At 47.1% G+C, this 21,894-nt stretch overlaps 2 protein-coding genes across 2 annotated transcripts; one reads left to right on the top strand and one right to left on the bottom strand.

Moving 5' to 3' along the window:
- Positions 1–9: 9 nt before the first annotated feature.
- CENPN (centromere protein N) lies at positions 10–6,920 on the bottom strand. Its single transcript, XM_010224470.2, has 10 exons — positions 6,739–6,920; positions 5,794–5,839; positions 5,163–5,219; positions 4,725–4,801; positions 3,769–3,945; positions 3,208–3,309; positions 2,628–2,685; positions 2,079–2,191; positions 822–945; positions 10–518 (listed from the first exon to the last, which is right to left on the bottom strand). Exons 1-10 carry the CDS (start codon positions 6,907–6,909, stop codon positions 403–405), a joined length of 1,041 nt encoding a protein of 346 aa, XP_010222772.2. The 5' UTR covers positions 6,910–6,920; the 3' UTR covers positions 10–402.
- A 5,719-nt stretch (positions 6,921–12,639) lies between these two features.
- LCAT (lecithin-cholesterol acyltransferase) lies at positions 12,640–21,601 on the top strand. Its single transcript, XM_010224467.2, has 6 exons — positions 12,640–12,871; positions 16,610–16,766; positions 18,115–18,230; positions 18,586–18,681; positions 18,983–19,207; positions 20,961–21,601. Exons 1-6 carry the CDS (start codon positions 12,724–12,726, stop codon positions 21,599–21,601), a joined length of 1,383 nt encoding a protein of 460 aa, XP_010222769.1. The 5' UTR covers positions 12,640–12,723.
- The last annotated feature ends 293 nt before the right edge of the window (positions 21,602–21,894 follow it).

Here is a 21,894-nt window from a genome sequence, read left to right as displayed (position 1 = left end):
CCGATTAAGAAATAGAATTCGGCTTTTTATATAAGTATTTGTTCTTGAATATTGCACTTGGCCAGCACAGACACCGGATCTAAATCAACATCCAGTGGAGCTGGATAGAAACATCTCCCTGATGTCTGTGTTTCAAGAGTCCTGTCTCCTGTCCCCACTCGTCTGCGAGTGCCTCACCGTGGAATCCTCTTCTGCCAAGCTCACAGGGTGCCCGACCCGAGCAGGCAGGTCGGTCTCCTTGGTTAAACGGGGCTAATCACGGGGTCGAAGACTTTAATTGGAAGAAATTTACAGGATTATGAAGGAATAAGTTAATTAAAAAATCTGTTTTAACCTTTATTATGATTTGGATAATGTCAGTAAAAAATGACTTCTATATTTTTCTATAAAATCAGTCTTAACTTAAGGGCTTACAAAGCTTCCTGGAAAGAAACCTTTCCTCTCTCTAACTTTAAAATAATTCCTCGCTTTTTGTGGTATACATGTAAGTAGTGGTGAAAGTGGGGCATCAGCCAGACCTGGAGAGAACAGGAAAAACAAATAATTATAGTTTAACTCAGCTAATATTTACATTTTATAAAGAGCATAGATACTAAAGCTGTATTTTTATTTCTAAGTACAAATTTGAAATTCTAAGAACAAGCTGGTATATATTTAGTCAACAGTTTTCACAGTGGTGACATTTTTATTCTACTAAATTTCTATATATTTCTAAATAAATGATGCAGGCTCTCTCTTATGCCAGATACAAGCAGAATAAGAGATTATAAAAATATTCAGCTATGATATTTGCCTATATTGTACAGAGCTGAAACACTGACCTGCTGGTGCCAAGGATTTCAGTGATTCTAAGAGATGTGGACTAGAAAACTTGACAAGACATCTGAATGGCTCTTTTATACCCGAGACATCCAGCACAGGGTTACTTTTAAACGTTGTCTCAAGCTGTTAACACAAAATGTACAGGGAGTATGAGCAAGGAATACATTTTATGCATACGTTGTTATTAAAACAATATAGCAGACTGTGGCTCTTTGAATACTATTTGCAAAATATATGTGGTATTAAACAGAATACCTTATATCTGTATTTTTTTTTTTAAAAAATGATTATTTTGTATTATTATAGTTCTCTAACTTTTTGAGTAACCAGATCACTGTCAACCCTCAGGATTTTTGCTGGGCACAGTACACCCAACAAAGCCAAATACTGTAGAGTTATATGCCTAGCAGTTTGTAGGGTGATGTGGGAAGTACAACTCTATTTTAACTTAGTTATGATAGATGACTTGTTTTCTCAGTGAGCTGCTGCTCTCAAATTCACCTTCTCTTTAAACAGACATCAAGTTGAAACAAACATGATTTAGATTGCTTTTTGAGCTAAGTAAAAAATGTTTAGCAACTAACTAGGTAATGAAAATATGTACTACAACTTCCAGCATTAAAAACAGGAGATTCATAAACTTCTCTGAAATTATAAGGCAACTCTGATCAGGTTAACCATGAACTAGAGAAAGAATCAATTTGCTGTTATTTCTTAGTGTTAAATGATTCTGTTTTGAAGAATGTTTTTATTAATAAAATCAGAGGGTGCCACCATGTGGCAAACAACTCTTTGCTGAAAGACACAGCCTCCACAATTATGTATTAAAATATTAAGAAAGATCTCCTGGAATTTCTTATATATCTGTTTACCAAAATATACAACCAACCAACAACAAAAGAAACCACCACAAGAACAATGCATCACCCAAGAAGCTGTTACGCTGCTAAAAAGTATTATGAGGTTACGAGTATCTTAAGTAGCCCTAATTTCTCATACTTGAAAACACTGCTGTTTTTGTAATAAAGCTTAGAAAAACAAGTCAAAATACTTAGTTCACAAGGCTGAAAAACTTGAAAAATACAGTTCAGTGGTATGACCAAATCCCAGTGCAAATCTGTTTATAGAGTTTCAACTATCTTATTTTAAATTGCCCTCCTTAAGCTTGTGGCAGCACTAGAAAAGTTCTTTATTTGCAATTCAATGCAGCTAATTCTGCTGAAATTACAAAATCAAAATTTGATTACTTTTCCTACCTTATATTGTGCAAATTCAAGTTTTGGTTGGGGAGCATCACCAAAAACTTCACGATTCAGTCTCAGTATTCTTTCTTTTTCATTTTTGTTTTCTTGAATTATCCTTAAATCCACTGCAAGTGAAAGGATAGGAAAGAGAAGAGGAAAATCAGAAAAACTGCATCAGCAGATAGAATACCGCTTCTCTGATAAGGAATTGTCCAATGCGATGCAGGAAAAAACAAAAATCAAAGTCATCAATATTTTTTTCATAAGCCAATTGTCTGCTTCATATTTTCCGTTCTTATTAAGAATAACAAAAGAAGTCAATATGAAAGGCAACAGTGGGCACTGTGTATTCCTTGTTTCATAAGTATTGGTATGTTCCATGACTGTCAGTGGGAAATACCTCTCTTTAAGGTAAGCAATATTATGGCACCTCACCAGTATGGGCAATATAATATATATACTTTTGCTACTGAATTGCACTCCGTAAGCGAGGAACATTTTTAAGTACGAATCTAACAAGTAATGATACTGAAACTGCAGTTTAATTTAAAATGTACATACCATTCTCTGAGGTTACATTCCTTTCTTGTAGGGGTCTTGGACAATACGTCTGGAAGGTCTAAATGAGAGAGGAAAAAAATAACCCTTTACTCCAACTTTTAGAGGATATAGCAGAAAAAAAAATCTTTTTGGATTTCCATCTATTTCTTAAGTAAAATAAACCTTCCCCCTACTTTTTGACCATTATTGTAAGACAGGAAGCCTAACTTTGATATAAGTATTTCCAGCCGCCTATGGTATATCTGAACACTACCCTTTTACAAGTGTTACTTGGATGAAGAGGATAAATGCCCATTCCATTATTTTCCAAAATATAGTTTAGAAAGTCCAGTGGAATTATGCTAAAAAGACTTAAGATTAATTCAGTCATAGAGTTTTAGACTAAGTTTAACCTTCAGGATACTAAGGTGTTAAGTCACCATTTTAATGTTACCTTCACGAAAAGCTGTCCACCTCAGTAGTTCAATATTATTGTAACACGATGATCTCTTGGAAATGGTAAAGTTTTCCCCTTGCTAGGGGGGTAAGAACTAGGCCTGATGCAAGACTCATTTTAGGATGAACTTACAGATTGGCTCACCTGGCTAAATCTCTTAAACACAATATCTTGAAGGGAGCTTAAGCAATGACTTCGAAGCTCCATTTCACGGATGTCATGGTAATTGGAAGCCACAACCAGTGCCTTTAAATGAAAATTAAAATTATGTTAACATTGATATTAATCATTATTGTGCTTATAATATGGAAAACATTGTATTTCTAGATAACCCAATGTTTTTACTTTAGGGTAAGCAACTGCCCTTTAATGAGCAGGATTCTCATGAGTGAAGAATGTGCAGTAGATTATTATTAAGGTTATTAAGGTTAGATTAAAACTTAAAGGCATTTAGGAGATTAACTAGATAAACACACGTCTTTATCAGGCCAATAATGCTAATGAAATAACCAAAATGAAGGTCTGTTAAATTGACCAAAAATAAGAAAATTATCAATAACGATAACCAAAAGTTTTAACGTACTTAAACTTTTTTTTAATCCTAATTATCCTCTTTAACATAATTTAACCTCTTAAAAGATAACAAGCAGAATTATAGATCTACAAGACTGTGGTAAAGTCAGGGACTACAGTTCTATTTTCTACCTGGCATAGCAGAGGTAAGGTGCTCCTAATCACTGAGGCAGAAATGAAGACATAGGGTGTCTGCGAATGGTATACAACATAGCTAGTTTTATATTGGTTTGGTTTTTTATATGGTGTTCCCCAAGCAATTCTAATCCAAATTGCATTATCCTCATATTCTCTAAAATTGATGGTAACCTAAAAAGAAAAAGCATAGTTTCAATTTCCTTGCACATTCAGATGTCTAGAAATATTTCCTTAACTCTAGTATCACATGACCCAAACATAACAACATAACAGATAGTACACACCTCTGCCTGAATAAAAACAAACCCCTCTAGCTTGGTCAGGATTGTATTTAAAACAAATTTCAGATGAAAAAAAAAAGCATTTTGGCTTTTAAAAAAATAAGGAATATACATATTTCTTTTGAAAGAGTTTACATATACATGCATAAATACACATATATGAATTAAAAAAGAAATCTTTCAAACTCCAACAGGGCTTTATTTTGTCCCCTCAGAAGACACATATCAGCAAGAACAGAAATGGCTCACTACAAACCCTCGATTTTCTCTTTTGGGAGAGCAGCAATGCAACAACAACAAAAAGGTCCTTGTATTTAGAAGGAAGACTAGTAACAGCATTTCAAATATTTTACTTCTGGTACATTTGCCAATTTTAGACGCAAGTATAAATATTTATCACAGGCTAAGAATTCATCATCATCAATCAGATTTCCTTCTCTGATCCTGTGGTTTTCTTACTCAGTTGCTGCTGACTTTCAACTTGACTTTTCTAACTCAACAAAAAAACTCCCTTTGATTCAGGCACAGCCAATCAAGCTCTCAGTCAACTAGGTCCCAAATTGTTTGTGGACCAATGTCACCTCTCAAAGTTTTTGTGGACTATCCTAATTAAAAGAGATGAAAAAAAAAAGAAAGAAAACAATGCACTTAGAATGGATTTAGTCTTACATTTTTCAGAGCTGTCTTCAGTCGTCTTTTAAATTTTTTTTTGAAATCTGTTAAGTCAAAAAACTCTGTTTCTTCCCCTGTTAAACAAGAGATCGGAATTCTACTTACAAAAAATAATTCAAATATGTTTTTACAGTTTTCTCTGAAACAAAACAATGTAGAAAAAGCTAAAGTTGCCTAAAAGGCGCTATATTAAATTTGAGTCTCATTATTGATACATAAAGAAAAAAAATAACCAGTAGCTATTAATTTATAATTAATTTATAACAGTTCTTTGTAAAGTTGAGCAAAAATATTCTGAAAACATTAAATATATCTCTAAGGAAAATCCCAAACTAGAGTTTGTTTGTATTCAAAGCATATTATATGAGGCAATACTACTGTACATTGGTAAAAACTATAACAGTGAGATTACAGCAAGGAAAGACATTTATCTACCTGATTTGTTCATCTGGTAAACACTCCATATTCTTTTGTTCGGATAGACATGGTTGTCTACGGAAAATAAGAATTGCCCAGTAACACAAAACATACATTAACAGGAAATTAAAGAAATAAATTATTTTAAAATATTTTTATGACCAATTTATTTCAAAGAGATAAATTCTAACAACAGAAATATTCCGGCAGTCTTAAGCTACCACTAATGGTAAGTCTGAAAGCAAAACAAAACAAATGTAGACTGGTAAAACTGCAATTAAAATATTAAATAATAAAATTAGAAATCAACACGGGAGTTAGAATTCTATTACTCCCTATATGAAGTAAGATAACATTGATTTTAGGGTTCTATGCATACCAGAGACAATTACCACAGCTGACATCTATTCAGAAGTCAGAAGAACAAACATATATTTTGGTTGATTTTGCAGCTTGTTATGCTAACAAAATAATAATAATAATTAAAAAAAAAAGGTCAGACAGATCCAATCAGATCCAGCACCTCAAATGTCATCTGTTTACATCAAATGCATCTGTAGATTCACTGAGGCAATGCTATGTAATTAATGGAGCTACCAAGTTACTCAGAAGAAATATAAAGGTGTGAACAATAGTCATTTTCACTTACAAATTATGTCCAGGACTGCTGCTTGCTTTATGTCTGCAGAATTATCCTGGAAGGGAAAATGACAACAGATGGTGAACTGCAGAGCCAGAACACTGCATCACATTGTTTAGTAAGCGAAATATCTCAATCCGGGTAGTTTAAATTATTTGGATTGAACTGAAGTCCACAGCAGTCATGCTTTCCTCAAAGAGACTGTATCTCCCATATATGGGCTAAGACACTATAGTAAGCCTATTAGTACATCAGTAAGTACAACATCAGAAAGGTTGTTTATCTACAGGGTGCAGAATCAGAGCAATTCTGGCCAATAATTTTTTTTCCGAACATTGAACATGTTTGTCAAAACAAGCAAGCAAATCATTGTAAATGGGGGAAAAAAAAAAAAAACAAACTAACTTCAACACTTCACCACTCACGGGACAGTGCTATCAAATTCTATCAAATTCAGATGTCCATTAGCATATGTATATGATATAGCTCCCGAGATAGGTAGACAGCATCACTTACTATGCAAAATTGCAGAAACTCTCAGTATGTTTTATGAAAGCCAACCACGAGAGTATGTTTGCACAGAAACACAAGTTGGCACTTGCAGCACGTGTGATCATTCTTACACCACAAAAAAAAAAATCTACTCAGACCAAATAGATTTAAATCATCACCAGGAAATGAACAGATGTCGCAGTTAGGGCCTTCCTTTTACAGTTTAGAATTATCCTTATTTGTTAAAGGTTCAAGACATTAAGCTTTAGTCAACCTTATGCAACTTACAGCTCAGAACATGCACTTCTATACTTCACATGGGCCAATGCTGCATTCATAGTAGACAGGTAAAGTCACTATTATCCCTAGCCTTACTTTATGTGAGCCAGAACTGCCATTTGATGCTGAGTTATGTCCACACTCTTCTGTCACCCACGGGCAATTCCTAGGTGGCAGGATTACCTCACAGAGCTGAACAACCTCTTGGGAAATGTTATCCTTGGTCTGACGGAAGTTCAAGGTTTGCAGCTGGGCCTCGGAGAGGAAGCCCCACGTCTGCAGCATTGTCTTGATCTCATCGCGGGGTATTTTGAGCACAGTTCTCCTGATGTACTCAGCAACAGTCTCATCCATGGTGAAGCCACCTGAGAAACATAAGTGTTAAAGTAGCTCTCTGCAGAGGAAGGCTTTGTACAGCAAGCAAGACTGCATCAGCATCGCCCTGAGCACGGTGGTACCACCACAAACGCGCATCCCACAGAGCTGAGGGCTCAGCTGCGAGGTCCTGCGGGCCAGGAGAAAGGCACAGGCGCAACCCAGGGCCCTTCTGCCCTTCCCTGGGCCAGGACCCCGTCCGGACTCGCTAAGGGGCCTCGGATCGCCCTCCCCTATAACGGCCCAGCTCGGGAAGAGGACGGGAAGGGGGAAGAGGACGGGGCCGCGGCCTCGCTCACCTGCCGCCTCAGGCGCCGGGCGCGGAGCCCTGAGGGGAGCTACGCGCGCGCCCGCCACGCGCCCCGCCAACCGCCACCCGCCCTTCGAAGCGACCAATCCAGCGCCGCACGGGGCCCGAGCCGCCCAATCAGGAGAGGCCCCGCCTTCCTCCCGGCGGCGCAGGCGCCATGCGCATGCTCCTCCCGCAGCTGGGCGGCTTCCGGCGCAGATCGGTGTCCGCTGCTCCGTCCCGTTCTTTTAAATAATTTTCTCCAAATAATCACTTTGCGTCTTAATAATGTTTACCTAACACATTACAGTATTTTTTTCTCCTAAAGCAACTGCTATGTTTTCATAATATTACTTTTATACCTTACTAATATTTTTCTTTGAGCAATTGCTTCTTTCCCTGACATTTGTCTCTTATTTGTAGTATTTATCCACAATACTCTATTCTTGTGGCTTTCCAGGGGCTTTCAAACTGTTTGGACTCCTAACACCTTGTTTGACTGGGAATGTAACTCTTGCCAAGCTGAATGCATGATAGAAAATACTGGGCACATTAGTGCAGGTGCCTCCCAAAAAAAACTGTTACTTAAGTTTTCCAGGAGCAGCAGTGTGGACTGTTGCTCTCAGCACTGCGCTTGTCATCTAGGACAGAGCCTTATAGCTGTGACGGCCACTTAGCACAATGTGAGCCCAGCAACGTGAGCCCATTTGTCCGAGTGTGATCCAGATTTTTCTTCCTCCATCCCTGGTACAGAGTGATCTTCTGTAACAAATTTAAGATGTTGTTATATGATAATTTCATCCTTTCCAATGAAAAAAAACATGAATGCATCAGGTTTTGTTTTGTTTGTAATGGGAGGCAATACAGAAATGTGTTTCTAGAATCGCTTTTGCTCCTGCCCCGTAGAGCTCTGTGGTGACGGACAGCAAATAAGACACGAGTTAGCAGTGCCGCCTTGCCGCGGTACCGGCAAACTGCGCGCTGGGCTGCGGTACCAGGCTGGTAACCAGCAGGTCAGGGGAGTTCCTGCCCTCCTGGTGCTCCTGAGGCCACGTCTGAAACTGCATGTTCAGGCGTGGGCTCCACAGTCCACGAGAGCTACAAGAAAAGTCGGGATCCCAGCAGAGTGCAGCTAAATTGGGCAGAGTCTGGGACAAATGGTGTGTGAGTAGAGGTTAAGGGAGCTAGGCCTTTTAGCCCATTTTAGGCCCCTTTAAAGAGAAGGCTGAAGAGAAACCTGGATGTTGTGTTCTATTACTAAGGGTGCCAGGATGTCCTATTGAAGGTGCTTTTCAGAAGGGCTGAAAAGGAGAACCCGGATGCTCTTCAGAGATGCATAATGAAAGGGTTAGAGGCAACGATGCAAAGTGGCAAGAAGGGAAGTTCAAACTAGATTTAAAGAAGAAAAAAGTAATTACCATTAGAGTACTGTTTTTAAAGCATGATCAGTGCTTCACATCAGAATTCTTAAAAACATGGAGATAACAACTAAAAAGGAGGCTTGCTCTGAGTGCTGCAATAAAACATCATGTAGCTTCCTGTTCTGTATCCCTCTGTGTACAAGGTGGAAAGAAAACTACTTATTCTTAGCTTTTCCTAAGCTAGAAACAAGCAAGCTGGTGAGGGACTCCCTCCTTACTCTCCTCACCAGGCACCTGCACACACAGAAGAGGGCTACGTCGGTCGGGAATTTAGGATTAAAGGAGGCTGTGTCCTCCGGCAGTTTGGGAGGCCCATAGGGTGCCCCCAACCGTGTGCGTACAGAGGGCCTTGGAGGCTGCGGAAAGCCGGTACAGCCTCCCTGGTGCAGTGGGTGCAAAGGCCCCGGGAGGCCTCACGAAAGCCAATAGGGCTTCCCCAGGCCCAGTGCGCACAGAGGTGCCGGGAGGCTCCGTGAAAGCCTGTAGGAACCCAAGCCCCGAGAGGACACATGAAAGCCTTAGGGTATGGTTTAGAGATAGGGTTAGGTGGTTGTGTTAGCATCAGGGTTAGGGTTAGGTGTTCCTTTACGGATAGGGTTTGGGTTAAGATTAGAGTTACAGATAAGAGTTAGGGATTAGGGTTAGAGGTTTTGATTATGATTAGGGTTAGGGTTAGTGTAAATTTTAGGTTGGGGTTTGGTTTAGAGGTATAAGGTTAGACTATGGTTAGGGTTAGAGTTACGTTTAGGGATAGGTTGTATTTTGGGTTAGGTTAGGGTTAAGATTAGGTTTAGCCTTAAGATTAGGGTTAGAGATAGGGTTAGATTTGAGTTAGGGTTATGCTTAGGGTTAGTATTAAGAGTTAGGCATTCAGGTTAGTTTTAGGTTAGGGTAGGCTTAGGGTTAAGGATATCACTAGCAGTAGGATTATGGTTATGTGGGAGAGCGTATCTCAAGCTGACTGTCTCAAAGCTTGTATGCCTTTCTGCTGAATTTGAATTTCTGCTGAATTTCTGCAAGAACCGAGCTCAGCAGCTGTGAAGAGATAAGGAACAAACAGTTATGCAAAACTAGTTTTTGGCCAGGGTCAAGGAACATCCACGCTGCACTGGGGGATGTGTATCACCCCAACCTGATGAGGCAGGGAGGCAGGAATGATGTTGTTCAGGAAACATCCCCCTGGATACCCTATAAAACAGTCCAATTGAACAACAGATGGTGATCTAGAGACCCCCACCACTAACATACCTGGAAACCATGGACCAACAGGACACCACTGGATCCATGTTGGTGACTTATCTCTTGCAATCCTGTCCGGAATGCTTGCTACATTTCCTTCTTTCCTATCTTTCCCTCACTTTCCTATCCCCATTTTCTTGCCACAACACATGAATATTTTGTTTGTATAACTGCTCAATAAACTTCCTTAATCAGCGGCATTTGACCTCATTTGTGTCTTAATCTCACTCTGGGTATAAGAAAGCATCTTCCTGGTTTGGGCTTCCCCAGGCCTCAGGGTCTAGGGTTAGGGTTGGGGTTAGTGTTAGGTTTAAGTTCTAGTGTTAGTTCAGGGTTAGTCTTAGAAGTCTAGTCTTAAATTAGAGTTAGGATTAGGGGTTAGGTTTAAGGGGATAGGTTAGGTTTAGGGTTAGGTTTAAGTAGGGGTTAGGCTTTGGTTAAGTTTAGGTTTGCAGTTATATTTAGAGTTATGGTTGGGGTTAGGGTAAGGTTAGTGTTAGGGTTTAGGGTTGAGGTTTGGTTTTAGTTAGGGCTAGGGAAAATTTTAGCTTAGGCTTAGATGGTTAGGGTTAGTTTAGGGTTAGTCTCAGGGTAAGGGTATTAGGGTACAGTTGGGTTTAGGGTTAGGGTTACAGTTTGGGTTAGGCTTACAGTTAATGTTAGGGGTTAGTCTTAGCAGCCGTAACTTGACTATGTGGCCTTCAGGACTTCCCAGATTTTGCTGTTTTCCCTCTCTAGGCTTTGAGTATCCTTCACTGGCTCTGAAGTTAGGCTAGCGTGAGTGGCATCCCCTACCGTATTACCTGCTTCCCTGAGGATACCCCTCTCCCCCCTCAAATCTAATGTAAAGCCTTCTCAATGATCTCATGACCAGGGACCCCCATGAGTGGGAAGACATTTTGGGAAAAATGAATCTCATCTGGTGCCAGCATGCCTGGTGCCACATAAGGCTTCCTATTGCTGAAAAACGCAAAGCTGTGGAGATGACACCAGCCATGGAGCCACATGTTGATGGACTGTATCCTTGTTTCTTTCTATATTGCTTCCAGGGAGAGTGGATGAAAAGATGACCTGCACACCTGAGTTCCTGACTGTTTGGCCTAATTCCCTAAAGTCCCTTTCGATTGCCCTCACGCTACGCGTTGCCACTTCTTCTCCTCCCACACGTAGGACCAGCAATGGATAACGGTCTGTGGGTTAAACGAGGCTGGGAGGTTTCTTGGTGACATCCTTAACCCAGGCCCTGGGAAGGCAGCAGGCTTCCTTTACAGAAGGGTCTCATCTGCGTATCAGACCCACTGCTCACTGTATTGAGGAACCCCCCACGACTATAACCCGCCTTTTTTTTCCTCCTGCTGGTGGTCACAATACAGGGGGGTTGCCTTCCAGACTGCACTAATGTTTTGGAGGAGAGGGACTCTCGTCTTCACCATCATCCCAGGCAGGTGCCTGGCGAAGCCTCAGGGGCACAGGGAGCTGCTCGCAGGGTCACTACAGCCCCGGGGCCCGAGCACCACTGCAGGGCGCAGCACCGAAGGGCCACGCAGCCAGCGAGCAGCTCCTCCTGGGGTGACCTCTCCTGCGGCAGCAACGCTCCCTGGCACCAGCGGTTCAGCAGGTCACGGCCACGCACCCTGCTGCCAGCCCGGCCCCCTTCCCTAGGGAAGAGGCCTCCTCTGATGACACTGCAGCCTCTGGCCGCCCCCGCCGCCGCCGTGGGGCCGCTCCACACCCGCCATCGGCTCCCGAGGGTCCCACGGGCCCGCCGGCCGCAGGGCCCCGCGCTCCCTCCCCGCCCCAAGGGGCGGAGCGGCGGGGCCGGATGGCCCCGAGGCGGGCGGCGGGCTGCCCCGTCGGGCCAGGCCGGGCAGCGGCGGCGCTGGGGCCCCCTGCGGCCGGACCGGCCCGGAGCTGCGAGCCCGCCCTGGCAGGGCGCTGCGAGCGGGAGAGGGGCCCCCTCGGTGCCCCGAGCCCAGGCCCGGCCTCTCGGGCTGCCACGGTGGGGCTGCTGCGGGCGGCAGGGCCTGGGGGTTCTGCCCGTTGGCGCCCTGCGGCCCAGCCCTGTGCTCGCCCTCTGCTCCCGAGCTGCCACCGGACACCTGCCATCTCCCCTCTGCGCCCTCCTGGGGTGTCCCGGGACCATACAGAGGGGAATATCCCCGGAGCCCTGCCGATCCCTGCGGCCGCAAGGAGAGCACAGCCCATGCCTGGGAATGTGTTAGGGCTCAGTCAGCCCTGGGGTCTGCGCACGGGTGCCCCAGGGAGAGGCAGCAGCCGCTGCGGGGCTGCAGAAGCAGCAGTGCCTGCGGGTGTGCTGGAGCAGCGGTGCCACGCGCTGCTGCGTTGTGTGAGGCGCTGACCTGATTTGGCCCAGCTGTGATGGAAACCTCTGAGGCTTGAGGGCCACCTGGTCATGTGTGCAGTGCCAGGGACTCTTAGCTTCTTTGTCCACCCCCACCCCCAAAGGTGTGGAAAGGTGCTGTGCTTGCAAATGCAGGAAGCTTGCACCCCTCAACACACTGTGCAAAGGGAAGTGCGCCAGCGTGGAGCTGAAGTTCACCCAAGGCTACCCCTGGGTGCAAAATTTGCCTGCCTGCTCTGGCTGGCTGCCACAGGCAGGGCCGCGTGGGCACAGAGTGTCCACAGCCGCAGCAGGGTTGTGTGCTCTAGGAATGGCATGTCTGCAAGGCCAGTCCTTTGACCCTCCCTGTTCCTCCTCCCCATCATGTCCAGCCCCTTGCAGCTCTCCCCTCCCCTGCAATCTGTGTGCCTCTGGCCGGACCTGCGTAAAATATAAAAGGCTGTTTGCGTGCGGACAGCGAAAGGATCCTGTCCAAGTTTGCCATGGGGAGTACAGGCTTTGGGGCTGCGCTGCTGACTCTGTTGCTGCTGCTGCAGCCCACGTCTCAGTTCTGGCTCTTCAACGTGCTCTTTCCACCCACCTCTACCCCAGAAGCGCCCCCGACCAACAGCACACCACCCGTGGTACTCGGTAAGGTCACGCATGCTGGCCCATAACCTGCCAGCTCTGGCACCAAGCAAGGGCGCAGCAGGCACCCTGGGCTCTGCTTGCTGGGGTTCTGCACAGCCCCATCGCTGGCTGGAGGCAAGGCCTGGGCACATTGCCCCCGGCAGCATCGGGAACTGCTTAGTGTGTCTGTTAGCTGCAACCCACTTTGCAGTCTCTGGCTGTCTTACTGTGCTGCAGGAGCCACCTCAGTGCCGTAGCACAGAGCTCCCAGTCCCCCACCCATCCACAATGTTGGGATCACAGGGTCTGCCATACCTGGCCACAGCTCCCTAGAGCGTGGCGGGTAAGCTGGGTGCCCCAGAAAGCAAGGGGGGCTCCTGAATGTCAGAGCTCTCCGACTTGCTCCATTGCAGCTGGGGGTGGGGGGAAGCGACCATGCTGGTAGAGGGACAGGGGCTAAAGGAGACCCTAGTGATGTGGTTTCCTGCTTTTGCTGCTGCCATTCAAGTAAGCTTCTATCCCTTACCCCTTGCTGCTCCCCAAGTCTGTCCCAAACCCCCATGTTTTTTTTGTTGCTGCATGATTCATCCTGCCCTGCTGAAGGGCATCCATCTCACATTAGATCAAATGTCCTCCCTGCATGGGGAATAGCATTAGGGAGCACAAACTAGCAGGCAGCTTCTCCTGCTAGCTGAGATACTCAGATAGGCGGAAGAAGAGGCTTAGGGGATTGCCTTGGTGAGATGCAGATGTGATCATCAGCCACGAAGCTGGTATCTCTGTCCTGAACTCCAGCCAGGACTGTTTGCAAATAGCTGGTAGTTGCCGCACAGCTGAGATCTGCCTTCCTTTGTTCCCTGTGCCATCACTGAGGGCTTGACATGAGGTTTTGTCATGAAATCTATTCTGAACAGAGGTTTCTTCTGCTTTTTCTTTTTCTTGAATCCAAACAACTGAATTTCCCTTTTAAAAAAGAGAAGAGGAAAGCAGAACTTTCTGGCTGATAGCCCTGGACTCACTTCCCCATGGGCAGAGCCCTGCTTTGGAGCAGAGGAGCAGCCTACACCGAACACCACTGCCTGGCACATGCCAGGCATGGGTCAGCCATGGCGTGCCAGCCTCTGTTACTCACTGGTTAGAGGCAGTGGTATTATTTTTAGTAGAATAATACCACTTAATAAGATACCGAGCGCACAGCCTGGTGCTTGGTATTTGTGCCAGGAGCCTGAGTGGCGCGGCAAAGGCACTGCTTAGCCACGCCAGTGACCGGGAGGACAAAGGAGGCCTAGTGCAGAGTGGGGAATGATGTGGTGCAAGTAACCTTGTGCCTCTTCTCCGGATGGTCTATAAAGGTTTCTCCACGGCTCTGCAAGATGAAGCAGCATGGGCCTTCCCCCACAGTGCTCTGCCACCCACCAGCAGCTCTTCTGGGCCCCGGGCAGCTCCTCTGCCTTGGCCTAGCCCCACAGGAGTCTGAGGTCCAGCTCCCACACCACAGGGCAGGTCCCTGTAGCTCCAAACACCTGGAGTTCCTATCCCAGCGGAGGGGGTGCTCAATGGTACTGGGCTGCTGGTTCAGCCTCATGCCCCACGCTGGGGTACTTAGGTGCTCCCACTGCGGGTGCTGCATACGACAAGCGTATGTGGTGAGCCAGGATCGGACTAGACAGCCTGTGCGCCTGTCAACGTCCGCGTGTAGCCCATCCCCCTCGGCCAGGCATCCTGTAAACCCCCAGTGCCCTTGGGACCGATGATAACCCCTTTGCTTCAACAGGAACTCCCTTAATAATTACCTAATGTCCTTTTTAAGGTGAGGCAGAGCTCAGGGCTATGCACACTGGGAGTGTGGGGGCCCCGTGCCCACAGGGCCTGGTGCCCACGCACTGGAAACTGACTGCAGCCGCAGGAGTCTGGCAAGGCAACAGGATGTCTGCCCGTATGCCAGGGGTGCTTCTAATAGTCCCTGACACCTCTGAAAGCCATTAGTCCTCTGCTGTGGCCTTGCAGGACTCGCGATGGCTGCCGGAAGCTCCTCTGGGCTCTTCTCTTGCTCTCAGGGCAGGTCCAGCAGCCACATCGCCTACTGCCTGTGCCTGGTCCACTGGGGCACTGGGGAGGATATTCTGACCCATCTTAGGTGCTTTGAGGAATGATGTCCTTACCCCCCGCCAGGGGATCTGAAGGTAGGATTATGCCCTTCCCTGAGGAAGCTGCCATAGATAAGAGGCAACAGCTGAACAAGGCAACCACAATATCCCATTCCCCTCTCACATGGGACAAGACTTTTAGAGGCTGTGGCTATGCTCTACATCCTTTAGCTGCGGTCACAATAGGCGAGGTGGGGCTGGAGCATCCATGAGGATGCCTCCATCCTCGTTTGTGCCTGGCATCACCCTGGCTCCCCTGAAAACTCGCTCCCATAGGCACCAAGGCACAGTGACACCTGACGGGCTGGGGGAAATATCCATCTCACAGATGGGGCACATCCTTGTCAGGTCAAAGACAGCCTCACCTGCAGCTCAATCCCTAATTCCGGGGAGCATGGTTTATATGCAGCCACACTTACTGGGTCTCACAGTCACAGCACAGCCCTTCTCCAGGCTGTAGGCCAGTTCAGAGCAGACATATGGACATTTGGCCACAATCCTGTTGTCACTGACACAGAATGGTTTGTTTTGTCCTTGGGAGAAGTGATGTGAAGGACCGTATCTCCCAAGGCCAAGCGAGGTGTTCCAGCTCTCCCAGCTCCATGGAGCTCTCCCAGCTCCATGTTCTCTCAGTGCTGCTAAGCCTGGGGCACTGCAACAAAGCTCTGATACAGGCTGCTGATGCACTGCCCTTCTCTGGTCATGTGGTGTGCCACATAGAGGAGGACTGTGCTTGTGACAACTTTTAAGACATATGTCATTCCCCAGCAGTGCCCCCAACCTTGACAAGAAAAAGAACTGGAGACTGTGGAGCTAAACAGGGTGTCCTGTTGCTACATCTGTTAAGAGAAAGTGAGTCACATGTGGCAGGCTGTGAACTTGTTTAAAACAGCTTTGTGTTTACTGTAAGTGATATTTGCACTGAATTCTCCCAGGGTAGGGTCCTGCTCAGAGTTGAACCATTTCAGGGAGACCTTGTTCACCCTCTGTGGAGGGTTTAAAGTTCAGAAAAACAGTGTGTGGGCCCTGGGCACCAACGCTGGGGCAACTTTCTCCTCAGACACTTCCTTCTCTATGCAGCCCCAAGCTGCTCTGCTACTGCAGAGCAAGATGCCTGGGGTGACAGTTGGTGCAGTGCAATCACTGCCAGGTGATGGAGTAGGATGGAGTCCGAGCAGCACTGACTCCTTCCCTCAGGCTGCAGGGAGGGGAAGAGCATGGAAGCCCATCCAGGCATTGGGCCATTCGGTGAGGGTGCCTGTTCTGGGGGTCATTCCCTGATGGTCCAGTCTGTAGAGTGCTGGGGAAATGCAGTTAAGTGGATCCCTGAGAATGTGTTTTTAGCATGCTGCTGCTGCTTCCATGCTCACCCTGCATCTCAGCACTGAGCAACCCTCACACAAACTGTGCATTGCAAGGTCAGGGGGTGGGCAGGGGCTGTTCTCTATGAATGCTTTTCCAGTTGCATCAAACAGCAAGTTCCTCAAGGCAGCCCTGGCTAGTGGGACTGTGAGAAGTGCTGGGTGCCCTGACCACTGCCTGTCCAAGGTGTTCCTGGAGAGCCAGTGAGATGAGGACTAACTACCTTTGTCCCTCTCTCTGGTCCTTCCAGTGCCTGGGTGCCTTGGGAACCAGCTGGAAGCAAAGCTGGACAAGCCAGATGTGGTGAACTGGATGTGCTACCGGAAAACTGAGGACTATTTCACCATCTGGCTCAACCTCAATACGTTCCTGCCAGTGGGAGTAGACTGCTGGATCGATAACACCAGGTACCATTCACCCCTACGTAGGGAGCTCCCCAGGGAAATGACCTACCAGGGATCTCCCTCCCCTCTCCTCCCCACGCGGCCCTGACCCAGCTCGCACAGCAAACCACCAGAGTATCTGCCTGTCTGAACACCCCATGTGTGCTAACACAGCTACCTGGCTCCAGCTTTCATGGACAAACATTTTCCAAATGCCCCATTCCTATTTCTCTGCCATGTGCTTGTGCCATCCAGACTATCCTTAGCACATGTTAGAGATGCTGCCATCCTGTCTAGGACAGCGGAGAGAGACACCACAGCTCATCACTCCATCAAAGTTTCCTGTCCTGACCCCCAGTGGCTGGCACTCAGAGATCACAATTCATGTGCTTGAGCCTGGAATGAGACAAAGAGGCTCTAGAAGAGTCTAATCATTGGGAAAGAGGGTCTGAATGACAGAAATGTAACATGGTAGAGACTGCTCATAGCTGGTCAGGGAAAAATCATGCATTTCCCCAGGACAGGCATGATTTTTCTTGTGCCCTGATACTGACCCAAGGAGCAGAAGAGCCCCCAGCTCTGAGACAAGCCACTCCCCAAGGAGCCCTTCCTGTGGCACCCCTTCCCAACAGCTGCACAGACAAATTCTCTGTGTGTCTGTTTGCAAAAACCTTGCTAAGGGTTACAGATGGCTCCAGGGGTGTCCAGAGCAGAGCACACCTCCGGGTACCCTCCCCATGTTGTGGACAAGACCTAACAAGCAGCACAGCATCCAGTTCTGTAAGGGACAAGCATTTGTGACATCCAGAAAAAAAAAAAAAAAAAAGGAAAAAGGTGCTATTCCCAGAAGTTACTTGGGATCCTTGCTGGGAAATGCTGCAGGAGCAGGCAGACATGCTAGAAGGACAAGCCTGTGCCTTGGAAACATACCTGATGGGATGGCCTAGCAAGGATATCAACTATCAGAGCCACATGCCCTCTGCCCTGGGAAGCCACAGTCTGAGCACTGCACAACACAGGTCACATTCAGTCCTCAGCTGTCTTGCCTCATGAGCTGGGGGTCCATCCACGTCCCCACATACAAACACGGCTGCCCTATGGGCTAATCTCAGCCTAGGTCTGCTGAGCTGCACTTTGAATTCGATCTCTTCAGTCAGAGATTCACCCAGATTCGATCTCATATGAAGATCCCCATACAGGGAGCCCAAAGGGAAAACGTGGGGACAGTAGCCCAGCAGATATCTGCAATCCGTGTCAGTGCTCTCCACATGAGACTGTAGAGCAGCCACCTTCATCCCAGCCACCATTCAGTAATATCCTCCTGTCCCCTGTGGAGTTGTCCTTCCTGTCACTTTCTGTCCTTTCCCTGCAGGGTGGTGTATAACCGAACCTCTCGAAAAATGTCCAATGCCCCTGGGGTGCACATCCGTGTGCCTGGCTTTGGCAAGACCTATTCTGTGGAATATCTGGATCAGAGCAAACTGGCAGGTGAGAGAGCCGGCAGGGTGTTCAGGGCTACAATGTGCTCTGTGCTCTTAGCCCTGCAGCGGAACACGTCTCCCTGTGCCTACAAGGTTCATCGCAGCCTGGTTCTGCAGAGCTGGCCAGAGCTCAGTCCACCTGGGAATGAGGGAGTCACTCCCTTCTGATCCCAAGCCCTCCTGGTGCTTGCAGGCACTCACCCTGTCCTTGACCCCATGGCACAGCCATGTTGCTGTCTCCAGAAGGAATGACCAAGCTATGCTGCTTACCAGAGGGAATTCTTACTGCAACAGCATCAGAGTGGGAAAAGCACTACAGGTGAAGACCACAGATCTAATTCAAATTTGTTCTCTGTCCTTAGGTTACCTGCACACACTGGTGCAGAACCTGGTGAACAATGGCTACGTGAGGGACCAGACAGTCCGGGCAGCTCCCTATGACTGGAGAGTCGGGCCTCGTAAGTGTAGGGTTGGGCCAGGTGGAGGGAAGCAGGAGGGCCACTCCGTGAGCCTGATACTTGGGTCTGGTGTCAGGGCAATATATTAATTAAGAACAGTGGGGTGATATAGAGATTGCCTGGAAAAGGGTAGATATCTGCGGCCTAAACCATTAGTAATGCTTTCATGTGAATAGGCATAGTGGCACTTCTCCTGGCATCTATATTCGTGTTTCTCTCTAGTTTGGGCTCCTAGGATCAGTCCATGAGCCCTATGGCTATGAGTGAACTGGCCAAGAGCTGGTGCCCCTCTTGCCCACAGATGAGCAACCTGAGTTCTTCCAGAACCTCAAGGCGCTGATAGAAGAAATGCATGATGCATACCAGCGACGTGTCTTCCTCATCGCACACAGCATGGGCAACCTGCACGTCCTCTACTTCCTGATGCAGCAGACTCAAGTCTGGAAAGATCAGTACATTGGCGGTTTTATCTCCCTGGGTGCCCCTTGGGGAGGATCTGTCAAGCCCTTGCGTGTCCTGGCCTCTGGTGAGTGATTTCCTTTGTCCAATGACCTCCGTGGGATTTTTTTCTCTCCTGCAGAAATGGGGTCCTGGACCAAGATCAGTGAAGCAGGGACAGAACACTAGCAGAAGAGCTAGGGGACAATACTGCCAAGGGGTCTATGGAGGAAGCAGTCATGCTCTGGGCTTTAGTCAAGTGTGTGCATTCCTTTGCACCATGGAAAGCCAGCAGTGAAGAAAGGACCATTAAGATTCCTGTCACAACCCTAGGAGCAGGAAAGTGACCACAGGTTTTTACCTGGAACTTTTTTTGAACTCCATGATTGTATTTGATGGGCTTGTGTGTCTTTGGCCAAGCTGATACAGAAATGGAGGTTGCAGAAAAATTACTGTTAAAATAACTGTAGTTTGGCTGCCCCCCTTTCTCTGCATCAGCTCTCACCGCACACATTTCCTGTGGCACTGTAGCCTACAGCACACTCTGGACCATGATGACAGGCAGATAGCTCAATATCTTCTGGTGCAGGGTCACACCTTCAAATCAGAAACACCTTTCCTAGGCAAGAAAGTGCCTCAGTCACAAATTCTTGGGTCAGGGTAAGAGCCTGGGTCCGGCTCACTTCTCACTGCCTTCCCCAGGCATCTGCTCTGTTTCTGTCAGTGCGGGGCAGTGAGCTAGCTGGACCGTTTCTTCAACCTCATATAGCCCTTTTGCAGCAGAAATGTGGAGGCCGTCTAAGGGGACACTCACACTATCCTGCACAAGATGCTAGTATTTCTCCATATCTTGGAGTCCATCCCCCGCAGGCTCTTCTGTCTTCAGGGCTAAAATTCCATTCACTCATTTCCTCTTTAGCCTCTTTTCAGTCCAAAAAGCCACACTCCAAAAAGCCTAATGTGATAGCCCAGATACTTAGAAGTCTCAAGCCTCCAGTATGCATGGGATAGATTTAAAAGCACATGCTTCTAGAAAGCAAGATTTCTCCTTTTAACATCTGGCTTCTTGCATCACTCTCGATCACCTGCTGGTATTTGTCTCTTTTGGCATAGGGCCAGAAATATTTTGCAAGGCAATATATGATTTTTTTGCATGGTCTCAGAATTCCATGCCTTGGCTTGCAGAAAACTGCCTCAAACAGGCTGACATCTTGACCTCAGTCATTCCTGCAGATAAGCATGAAGATGTAGGGGTTGCAGGGAAGATCTGTAGATTATTTGGTCAGTGGCATTATATATCCAGGTTTGTCTAGACTCAACCTCCTCCTCCAGCTATAGATTTTATGCAGATGAGAAGAATTTGAAAATTTGTCTACAACCGTACCAAATTAATGTGTGCTGTGAAACCAAGGTGGTCTAGAGGTGTCAGACCTCTTGAGCAAGTGCCAAGTATTGTAGGCATCATGTTCAATGACCCTCTGCATCCTAGATGTGTCTGATTCAGTGGGCATATGCTGCAGAGCCTAGATGCTCCCTCTGACACCCTGGAGATAGCAGAAATGCTAGAGCGTTCCCTTGCTGTGGGCAAGTGGCTGCAAGGGGCTGTTCTGCGCAGCGCTGTAAGCAAAGGCCCCCTTGCCCTTTGGTGTCTTTCTTCTCCTTTCTGCTGGATTCACAAGGCAGATCTGACCTGGGGCAACTGCCATAGCCCACTCAGAAAACACCTATAAGTTGCTGATGGACAGGGTGGCCTGAGTATGACCCCTTAGGTAACCCAAAGGGCACCATTTGCTAAGGAGGTCATGCTGCTGTTTCTGATGAGTTCCTGCATGTCCTTGCAGGTGATAACCAGGGCATACCACTCATGTCCAACATCAAGCTGCGTGAAGAGCAGCGCATGACCACTACCAGTCCCTGGATGTTTCCAACAAGCCTGGCCTGGCCCGAGACTCACGTTTTCATCTCTACGCCCACCTACAATTACACCTACCGGGACTACCAACGCTTCTTCACTGATGTCAACTTGGAGGATGGCTGGTACATGTGGGAGGATATGAAGGACTTGTTGAAGGACTTACCCCCTCCTGGTGTGGACACCTATTGCCTCTACGGTACCGGCTATCCCACCGTGGAAACTTACATATATGATGAGCATTTCCCTTATGAGGACCCTGTGGACATGATTTATGGGGATGGGGATGACACTGTCAACACACGCAGTTCTGAGTTGTGCAAGCGGTGGCACAACCAGCAGCAGCAGAAAGTGCATGTTCAGGAGCTCCGAGGCGTTGACCACCTCAATATGGTCTTTAGCAACCTAACACTGAGTTACATCAATGACATTCTGCTGGGGAGTCCGCAGGTCGAAGCTGGCACCAAGGAGCAGGGAGAGCTGCGGTGGAAGAGATCCAGTCCAGAGCCAGGGAGGGGGAAGAAGGTCCCACCTGGACGCAGAGCCCTGAAGGAGCCCAGAAAGAACTGAAAGACACAGAGGCCTGCTTTCCTCCATGGCAGTACCGCCACGCGCTGCCATGCAGTGAAGCAAAGGACTTGGAGCTGAATGTTTGTGAAAAGGAGCAAGACCAGCAGCTCAGGGGGACAGGCCAGCATCCATTTCCACACCGATTGTTTTTTGTTCTGGGAATGGTGATTCATTAGACTTCAGAGGCTTGTCACTTCACACTAGCAGATGGATAATTAACTTCGCTGCCAGCTCATTAATACCACACTCACAGATTACCGTGTACACGCAACCCCTCATTGCTAGCAAGCAAT

This window comes from Tinamus guttatus, unplaced genomic scaffold (assembly GCF_059628265.1).
Source record: "Tinamus guttatus ecotype Peru unplaced genomic scaffold, ASM5962826v1 Tinamus_guttatus_pri_ptg000323l, whole genome shotgun sequence".
NCBI classification, from domain to species: Eukaryota; Metazoa; Chordata; class Aves; order Tinamiformes; family Tinamidae; genus Tinamus; species Tinamus guttatus.
The sequence above is the reverse complement of the archived record's forward strand: the minus strand, read 5'-3'. Positions and strand labels throughout refer to the sequence as shown.

Bases quoted from the DNA above. Each gene is read 5' to 3' on its own strand.
- CENPN (XM_010224470.2), bottom strand. From the start codon at position 6,909: ATGGATGAGACTGTTGCTGAGTACATCAGGAGAACTGTGCTCAAAATA. The intron at 3,946-4,724 runs GTAAGACTAAAT...TTTTCTTTTTAG, and splicing joins TGAAGACAGCTCTGAAAAAT to GTTACCATCAATTTTAGAGA. The intron at 3,310-3,768 runs GTAGAAAATAGA...TTTCATTTAAAG, and splicing joins CCTTACCTCTGCTATGCCAG to GCACTGGTTGTGGCTTCCAA.
- LCAT (XM_010224467.2), top strand. From the start codon at position 12,724: ATGGGGAGTACAGGCTTTGGGGCTGCGCTGCTGACTCTGTTGCTGCTG. The intron at 12,872-16,609 runs GTAAGGTCACGC...TGGTCCTTCCAG, and splicing joins CACACCACCCGTGGTACTCG to TGCCTGGGTGCCTTGGGAAC. The intron at 16,767-18,114 runs GTACCATTCACC...CTTTCCCTGCAG, and splicing joins TGCTGGATCGATAACACCAG to GGTGGTGTATAACCGAACCT.